The 10215-nt window shown below is 38.1% G+C and overlaps 1 protein-coding gene across 4 annotated transcripts; it reads left to right on the top strand.

Moving 5' to 3' along the window:
* Positions 1–1127: 1127 nt before the first annotated feature.
* Positions 1128–9852, top strand: LOC149934931 (uncharacterized). 4 transcript variants are annotated; one of them, XM_090154181.1, is made up of 4 exons: positions 1128–1496; positions 3562–4087; positions 8134–8291; positions 9738–9852. In XM_090154181.1, the coding sequence occupies exons 1-4, from the start codon at positions 1449–1451 to the stop codon at positions 9795–9797; spliced, it is 792 nt and encodes a 263-aa protein (XP_090010307.1). In that variant the 5' UTR covers positions 1128–1448; the 3' UTR covers positions 9798–9852. The 4 variants fall into 4 exon arrangements, with proteins under 4 accessions (XP_090010307.1, XP_090010310.1, XP_090010309.1 ...); XM_090154184.1 differs by lacking the exon at positions 1128–1496 and adding an exon at positions 2022–2273; XM_090154183.1 differs by lacking the exon at positions 1128–1496 and adding an exon at positions 2022–2287.
* Positions 9853–10215: the final 363 nt, after the last annotated feature.

The following is a 10215-nucleotide window of genomic DNA, read 5'->3' as shown; positions in this document are numbered from 1 at the left end:
TAAACAGTACACATGCATTCGGAGAAGCTACACTCCATTAAAAATTCAAAACCATTCTCCAGACCACTTTTCGTTTATCTTTGCCCCCTCCAACTTCTAGAACGTTCCTACGCCCCTATTATCCACTTATGTTATGACGCATACAAACGGAAGAGGTTTTAGGCAAGTAGAAGGCCAACCTGACCGGACTTACACTAAATATTTCTTTATCTATATAGTCAACTTCAAAGGCAAATTTTGAATACAGGTATAAATAAATTAACGAAAAGGTAATTGGAATACGAGGGGCATTATATATATTTCAAACTCTACAAATATTATGTTGCGATAAGCTTTATTTATGACGCATTTGATAAAAACATTCGTTATAATTAAGCTACGAGAAAGACTGACCATTTCCAAAAGTAGGAGCCGTATTGGTATTAGGGTAGTTCTAGATTTGAGCACTAACCAAAACATACGGTCTGCGAGTCATGTTGGGCAGTGGCAAAATTGATTTTACAAAAGTGACATCATTATAATTTTATCCTAATTTTGATTAGTATTGGGTAGTTCTAAATAATCTTTATTATGGACAGTGCACAAAACTATAGGACTAATATTTTGTAAATTGCTTAGATAGCATGAAACAATTTTAAACCAAATCATTTTATTGTGATCTATATTTTTATATTTATTATTAATTTGTGTGTGCCAGAGGTATTTGAATTAAATTAATTCATTTGATTCTTAGGCTATTTTAACTGAAATTAACCAACAACGAGACAGACAAAATATGAATGTAATCTATCAATTTGACAAGATGATAAGGTATCGCGAATCGTACATCGCAGTTACGCTCTACAAAATTCATTTCCACTATTAAAATCGGACAGTTAATGAATGTAGGGGCACTGGATACAGTCTCATCTGGCCAGGGTCTTTCGGGCAGGTGTTGTTGGTTAAGGAGAGAGGGGACCCCGAAATTCCCCTGGAAGCTTCTGCTTAACCTTTTCAACTAGAGCGGGGGTAGACAGCGAGGGGCGAGGGGGCACTGCCAGGGGGTGGATGTCCCGCGGAAGGGGGGGCCGTATAAATAGGAGTAGGTCTCCCACTCCACGATGATTCCAATCGCTGCAAGGCCCGGAGAAAGTACGCTGCGCTCCGCAGCTCACGGTGGACGGACTAGCCATTGTAGTTGCGACGTCGACCGACAGGGGCGCTCTTATCGCCTTCTCTCTCTCCTCTCTCTCTACACCCGGATCGACGGATGGTTTTTACGCAACAGTTCAACTTGCAAGAGTTTCTCCGCACGGACGCGACCTCCCGCAGCCCGAATTCAATCCGTTTGTTTTCATTTTGGCGACGAGCCGAGTCAAAGTGGACGGTCAGTTATTTAAAACAATTCGGAGTTTGGTTTACCTTTTGCATTTGGAGATGTTACGGTGACCTTTAAATCAAGCCTTAAAATGAAGAACTGGGAGTTGTTCCATCTGTTAGGCGTTGTGTGCCTTACGGTAAGTACGTTTTTATTTTTCTTGGGAAAATATATTATAAAATTGTGTTTTTTAGTTTTAGTTTAACCGTAATTAAAGTAAATATTATATAATTTTTTTAATGCAAAATTTTCTTACCGTACTATATTTTGATACTGATACCTTAGCCCACATTGGACTTATTATCGTCGTTGTTAGTAGTAGTAGATTTCGACTTAGGATTATTTAGACACTAGGCATTCAACGCTGAGCTGACCTTTGAAAGCAAAATAGATATTTTTTTCTATTTGTCATACTTATCGGTATTATGTTACTTACGCTTCTACCTATATTAACTATTAACTAAAGATAACTAAGTCGATTTTATTTTTGGTAAGGAATAAATCGCAATTTACAAAAAACCACAATCTATACGTATTAGTTTGATTTTCAATTCGTAAAAATAGATGGTTCAAAATAATTTACATTAATGCATATTTAATTGCATCGCCAACTTAGCTAAGTTCAAACCAATTGGCAAAGAAAAAGGCGCGATAGAGCGGATAAAATTGGTTTATCTAGTAGGGAAAGAGAATCAGGATCACGTACGATTTAACTCTAATGTCACTAAAATAAATTTCCTGGGCTGGGGTATGAGGGTCAAAGGTTGAGCTTCAACGCTGCACGTATGCGCCACTTTCCTTTCAAAGAATCCCTTAAAGCAGAAGAAAATATTATCTCGTTTGATCCCCTCTCCCTGGAGTCGACCATACGGCGCCTGCGTCCTTACACATTTCCAAGTCAAGTTTTTTTTCATAGGTATAATTTTGAAGGTATACGGAGGCCACGGTTAATATATTATATATAAGTTTATACTTGGTTTGCTATATAAGCCCACGCGTATTAGAAATGGCCCACGTTAGAAGAAAAAGCGTTTTTATCTAGATAGATGAAACAAAAGTTGTTTTATAACGGGGAGGAGGTTTCGGGTATTACGTGATCTCGCATGTGCTCTAGAAATGCATAAAACATGGACCGCGCCAACGTTACTGACATTTTATTTTTACCCGTATGCTTAAGTTAAGTATAGAGAAAAAACTACGAGGATTATACCAGTGCTTAGTTTCGAGTATCTCTCCAAAGAAAAGCTCAAAATCTGAGGCGATTTATCTTAAAACGGTTGACAACCGTGACAAATTCGAAAATATAAGATGTTGGATTAAATTCAACAATGGATTTTGAGAGGGCTGTATTGAAAACCACGCGATTTTGGTATCAGCTTTCTTTGGCAGTAACGAGTGGGGAATAATTTTAATTAACATACGTTTAAAATAGTAGTTTGTTGTGGGTATTTTTTGTTAATTTGAACTTGTAGAAGGTTTTACAATGAATATTGTGGGTATTTTTTTGTTAATTTGAACTTGTAGAAGGTTTTACAATGAATAATATACCTATTATTTAATTGATGATAAAATTGGCGAATAAGTAGATAAGTCCATAATGAAAAGGGATAACAAATTTGAAGAAATTTAAAAACTTACTAACATAGGCGTAGCTAGGGGGGGGGGGCAGGGTGGGCCGGGCCCACCCTAAAAAGCTGTGGGCCCACCCTAGAAAAATACCCTTCCTCATTCTGTTTGTCTCTGGGAAAGTACAAAGGTTAGAGGTGATAGGTTTAATTTTCACTTTCATTTCGAAAATTCTAGAACGTGCGATTTCGATAGGCTAATCCGACCCGGGCGAATCTTATCTTTTAAGATCTAAAACAAAGTCCTGGATGACCAAGTCTGACGGCTACTACTACTTCCATACTTGATACCTACAAAGTTGCGCATGCGCTGATAGTCAGTGACCACCTTGCCGTGGCCGGCCGATTCATGGCTGGGGCCATGGCCCCCCCTAGGAAAAATCCCTAGCTACGCCAATGCTTACTAATAGCTCGTATACCGATAGGTCTTCGAGCAAACAAAAAAACGCGAAACTCGGACCAAATAGATCTTCGAGTGAATAATTAAATTACGTATTATTTAATTGTACGAAACAAGCAAACAATGAACCCACTTTGACTTGAATGAAATGATTTTTAATGGTGAAATCTTTTTCTCAGATCATAACGACTGTTGATGGGCGGCACGGACATGGTTCGGGCAAGGACAATTCGCACCATCACCACCATCATATCCATCACTACAGACACGGCGCGACGATGGCGCGATGTTCCAAATGTCTTCCGGGTCACTTCGTGTCCAAACAATGCGAAGGAACCAACGACAACGAGTGCCAAGCGTGTCCTAGCGACACTTACTCGCCTCACCACACGTTCCGGCAGTCGTGTTTCGTGTGTTCGCGCTGCGGCGAAGGACTCTACGTCGCCAGGGCTTGCGTGCCCACCAGGGACACCGTTTGCGACTCGTGCCACACTTACCGAGGTCCTCACAACAGAGACTACCAGGAAAAATGTTTGGGCGTCAAGAAGGTTTTCAAGGAGGACAGTAAACGCGGAAAACACGCGTCAAAAAGTTCGCGAAAGTCGCGCGTGAATGTAAACACGCTGGAGAAGGATGAGGACATTCCGGAACATTTACCTTCCAGACCGGAAAAGTTGGTGTCGCATCCGCTATTAGAAGAACATAGTGAGTATACGTTTAATATAAATCTACCTCTTCTCCCGATGAAAGACAATGGAACGTAATCAGGGTTATAAGTCTATTTCCGTTTGAAATAATATATCTTTAACCATCCAAATAAAATGGTAATTTTGAAGTTTTTAAAACGCTCTTACGCTTGACTCAATTTTCCGCAAATCGTAGTAGTTTTAAGCGTTTGAAACGACAACCCCAAATATTGGTCTCTTTGCCAAACGGACGCGCGAACCCCCTAATTAGGATTGTACCAAAAAACGCGAGGAACTGGGGGGTTAAATAAATTTCAAACACCATCGGAGGGTGCTTTTCTTGGAGGATGGCAAGACCCACTCAGTCTCATGGTCCACCAGCTGGCGTCGCGATAGAAATAAAGTTCCCCCGAGCCCTAAATAGGTCCTACGGTGGGAAAGCAGAGGGTCGCCTTGTTTTCGCGCTATCACCTTGTGTTTCGCTCCAGGAGTCACCTGTTTTGACCCTAGCCGAAAGAACTAATACAGACGAGGCGATACACTAGATAATTACACGGCTCTTGCCAAATAAATATCAACCATTTGAAAGAACGCGTTTGTTTCCTCTTCACTTTTCTCGGGGGCGTATTTGTAAGTTCCAAAAACCTATAATTGTTCGGCTTTCGAAAAGCACCCTTAGAAGTAAGCCTAACCCGACCGTAATATTAACGTTAATACGAGGTAAAGTCTACGTACTTTAATTACGGATATTTAAACAATACCTAAATTTAAACCTTTCGCGATATCTCTTTCTTATTTTAAGTTCGTAATGTAAACATTAGGAAATAAAAAGAAACGAGGCAGATGTACAAAACTATGAGAGACGCTATTTTCCAGACAATTCTTTTCTTAACTAGGCCTATCTCTTCCTCCTGTATTTTTATAATAGCTATAGTGTGTCCTTCAAGTATATGATACGGCGAAATTTAGTTTAAAGTTGGAAAAAAGGGGGAGCGGGTACAATGGCTGAAAACGCGGAAGATAAAAAAAAATAACGAATAATAACAGTGGGTGAAAAAAAAATCGATAATTTATTCCAATTTGGAAATTAGTTCATGGTCGATATTAACATTTTTCCCCCAAGTAGACCTGTTATTATTCTTTTAAAGCAAATATAAATCTAGCTGGTTCCCACTTTTATTTTTTTAAGAGAACGCCCACCAGTGAGATATTGCACAGATTGAACGGATCTTGTTTTCTGGGAAAATATCGTTTCTTCCCAGACTTATAAAATGAACTTGAAATATAAGGTCAATGTATAGAGGTAAATTAAGTTTGATAAACAAAGTCTGAATATCGGTTTAAAGGTTAATTAATAAGGCGAGTTTTTACTCTCTTCTTCACCTATAAGAAAGTAATCGTGACGTGATGTCGGTAAGGGAACTAACGTTTTTCCAGCCCGTCGAATTGCGTATTAAATCGGGGTGATTGATAAGGCTTTTGCACCCTGCCAAGGAAGATAGAAACCTGTTTTAGGAAACCAAAATCGAAACAAGTCGCGAAACACTTCCCTCAAAATCAGGCGCCAATTCGGGAAAAGAAAACGTTAAATAAATTTAAAGGGCTCGATTACGTCATCTTTTTTGTCGGGGTAAATTGGTTCGCGATTGACGGACAGATGGTTAAATATCCCAATCGCCTTATCGGTTCTTCGTCATCGGGACCGTTCCCGTTTCCACGCCAAGGGAAACTCCGATATAAAAGGATCTCCGTAAAAAGTCCTACGCGAGGGGCAGGTCACTTCCATTTTGCGTGCGTCTTAATCATAGTAAAATGATTAAATCAGGGTAATCGTGATTAAATCAGGGTAATCAAGATTAAAAAATTTAATCGAAATTATAAAATCTAATCACGATTTAATCAATCTAATCACGATTTAAACGTGATTTAATTATTCTAATCATGATCTAATCTTTTTAATCAGATTTAATCATTTCAATCATATTTAATCATTCAATCATGATTAAATCAGATGTAAACATTCTAACCTTGATTTAATCTTTTTAATCATGATCTAATCTTTTTAATCATGATCTAATCTTTTTAATCATGATCTAATCTTTTTAATCATGATCTAATCTTTTTAATCATGATTTAATCTTTTTAATCATGATTTAATCTTTTTAATCATGATCTAATCTTTTTAATCATGATCTAATCTTTTTAATCATGATCTAATCTTTTTAATCATGATCTAATCTTTTTAATCATGATCTAATCTTTTTAATCAGGATTTAATCATTTTAATCATGATCTAATCTTTTTAATCATGATCTAATCATTTAAACATGATTAAATCAGATTTAAACATTCTAAACATGATTTAAAGTGATGTAATCAACATAATCGTGATTAAATCGAATTTAATCAAAGTAATCACGGTTAAATTGGATTTAATCTTTAGAGGGATGCGTCGTTAATCAAGGAAGTGACCTGCCCCTCGGTCCTACAGTCAAATTATTCGAAAGTAAAATCGCTCGTACAATCTATTTCTTGGCCAAGTTTTTCGAGCAGAACGATCCTCTGTTCTTCTTATATTTGTTTAGTAATTCGTTGCACGGTCTAGTCTTTGATTTTTATTGCCTCCCGACATTGCACGTATATTTTTTTCTTTCTCAAAAATTGTCGCGTCACGATATTTGCCGACAAAGTAAAAAAAAGAAAATGAAAGTGGGGAGAACAACCGTGTATAATAATCACAACGTTAAGAAACAAAAATGTTGATCAAGAACAGCGTGTTTACCAAAGATTCTTTTCCGATTAGATTCGAATTTTGCGTGTGCCTGAGGTTTTAAAAGCTACACGTTTTTGCGTGCTTATCAAACTATATATTTATCGCCAACCGCCGTCACTATCTAATTAAAAACACAGCTCGTTAATTGATTACTTTTACGGGACCGGTTTCGGAGAGTGTTCTAATTGCTAGTTTTGGAAAGTAACCTAACTGTTGCGTCACGCGTATTTTGCTAATTTAAGCATTATTTTTATTTGTATAAGCCGTTTTAGGTTATAGAAATTATTAGCCTAGTTGATTATTATTTTATTATTATTTTGAAAAGCAAATAATTTAAAGGGAGTATCAACGAATTATTATACCGTTAAAACCGTTAATAATCAGCTACGCTAATACCCAAGGCACCACCTTAGGCCTAAGTCATCAAGCGACTTTTGAAGCCATTAATTCAGGTGGCCGGGTTACAATGCGTAGGAGGGTGGTGACAAGCCCTGCATGCCACGCGTTCGAGCCAACAGCTCCCTACACATACTGTTACCGTTAACCTCAACAAGTTTTGATGGAAAGGGGAAGCCGAAGACCTCGGTGGAAAACCCCTTTAACCAGTGGGGAGAGTACTTGCAAACTCTACGCAGAAGGAGTTGTTCCGAGTTTTCACCCAGTGCCACAAGCTGGGATCGAACCCGGCTCCTTCTTAATTAATTAATTAATTAATTATTACTGCCTTGAACAAGATAAAGTTTGAGCCAGTGTCGTAGCTAAGACACCATAGACCCCCCCCCCCTCGTGAAACTCTTTTCGGGGTTTTAGTCGGTATCTATCATATAATTTGATAGGAATTTAGGGGCCACTGAAGCCCTGTGGCCCTCCTTCATTGCGGGGTCTGCGGGGGCCTTATTTACGCCACTGGTTTGAGCCGTGAAGCGGCGCGTAGGAACGTTTTGGATTAAGGGGGGTACAGCTGGGATGCTAAATTTGACGCCATCCTCATCGGCAGTCTTTTTGCGCCCCTTCTAAACCAATTTGGCACCCCTTTCCAATTTCAAGGGGTACATTGTACCCCCCGTTCCTACGCCACTGCCGTGAAGGTTTAAAGTTTTAACTTTTATTCATGAGATATGTCCTCCAGGGGTTACAAAAGTTTTATTTTCATAGTCCATTGACTACTTTCAAGCATATTGTATAGGGTATAAAATCGTATAAATTAAAATTTTCCACCATTTCTATAGATATTGTATAGGAATTTGCATTATTACTTCTACAAATACTTCACTATTTCTATCTCGTTACAGACATGACGTCCAAAACGACGGTCAGTGACGGTCAAGAGAAAGAGGCCAAAACCAGACCCGCCATCTCCAGTTTGACCATCGCGGCTGTCTTCTGCCTACTATTCATGAGCGTCGCGGCCATTGCCATCACTTTCAGATGGTGCTGGAGGAAAAGAAAGGTACGTCCAACCCGAAACCATCCATCTACGGGGTTCCCAACCTTCCATAGACACACACACCCTTATCGCGCCTTAAGCAAGAACTGTTGAGAAGGAACATTTTGGCAGATTAATTATTATTTGCTTTGCACTCCAAAAAAACGATTGAGAAAAAAAGAGCCCTGGTTTTTAATCTCTAGCGTAAACGCGTCATCCGGAGCCGTAAGAAACGCGCTATCGTAACAACGATACGGAATAAAGGACTTAAAAGATTAATGGCAGGCGTCCGTAACCAGGTGCGTGACTTCTCTGGCGCGTTGCAGAAATTATTATAAAAACAGAGCGAAAAACTTTGCCTTGTTGACATAACTGCCCGAAATATCGGATCGACGAGATCGACACCTGAACAAACTCGGCTGAAATATTAGATTAAAGGTTATTGTGTTGGTATGAGGCCATTGACGCCTATAAATTATTAATTTAAACTAAATTAAATTATTAAAATATTATTTAAAATTGATGACTTGGAAATTTAAATGGAAATGTAATTTTGAATATATTAAGAGCTCTAAATATACAGAATTCGTCATACGCGGTCATAATCGCGCTAAAATTCTTTTATTTTCCAACGCGCTACAAACTATACAACTATAATTTCACCTTGGATTATTAATATTAGTTCCTACCTGGATATATCATTTGAAATAAAACCTGACCAGCAAATGGTTTTTGCGACAGCAGTGCCGCTTTGGCGAAGTTAGCGGAGAATTTCCGAAACTCCCGTAACACGTAGCCTTGTACAAGGCAGAACCCGTAACAAACACGAGAAACTATATAGTGATATATCCAGGTAGGAACTAGAGATCGGCAGAACAAATAAATTAACCGGCAAAATTTCGATTAATCATAAAAACTTTGGTTAACTGTTTTTTACGAACATTTTATACGAATAAACAACGATTTAACATGCAAAAATAATCGTTTTTTTCTGATATTTTTTGGATAATTGTCGGTTATGAATACAAATAAATAATTGGATAATTTCTTATTCAAACGCCGATCTCTACTATAGGAACTATTATTATTTATCCAAAGTTTCACGGTATATATACAGTATGAAGGCTAAATTCGTATTTTTAAAAATAGTAAATTTTCTCGCGTCGCTATGTGTTTACTTATATTTCAAATCTTAAATTTAAATCCCGTTTCTACGCATACAGGGAAACCCCAAGGATTAAATTTGTCTTTTAAACACACCCAAATATATATTTAAATCCGGATTCGTTTATCTTTATACGGAACAAAATAATCGCGATTAAAACTAAGTTAAAACAACCTTGCCCATAGCCGGCCCAAATTTTATCAAATATTTTCTCCCAAAGCACCCCAAAATCCCTTAAGGGCGAAAAAAATCTCTAATCCTAAATAGATCGATTAACTTAATTTTTTTTGTTGAAATTTCAACAGGTGACATCTGACGGTAGGACGTATACGCAGGTAGAAACGATGGAGATTGTGGCTTTATAATAATTCCAAAAGAGGAATAAAAATGAAAGAAGGAGAGACGTTGTCTTTTTGGTTGGTAAGTCTGTTGCCGCCTTATTTAATATCCATCACACGTAGTTTCTATTCAATTTAAATACCGATTAAGAATGGTAAAAAAGGGGTAAAAACTAACAATAGAGTATTTAAAAAAAAGCCATTTATACAATGGGCGACCGCTGTACGCGCAAAACGAACATTGTTTGTCCTCGCTTCGATCTCGTCTAATTACCGTCATTTACATAAAATCAGCCGTCGATTTCTAATTAGTTGCCTATTAGTCGCCATTTCGTGACAATGTACCTTAATCCCCCCTCCTCTCGCTAAGAACGAGACAGAAAGAGCTACTCATAAATTATTCACACGCTCCAGCCCCCTTTGACTTCTGGTCCCCGCCACTCTA

This window comes from Leiobunum rupestre, chromosome 7 (assembly GCF_980474605.1).
Source record: "Leiobunum rupestre chromosome 7, qqLeiRupe1.1.hap1, whole genome shotgun sequence".
NCBI lineage: Eukaryota > Metazoa > Arthropoda > Arachnida > Opiliones > Sclerosomatidae > Leiobunum > Leiobunum rupestre.
Note: the sequence above shows the minus strand (reverse complement) of the source record. Positions and strands in the feature narration are given on the sequence as shown.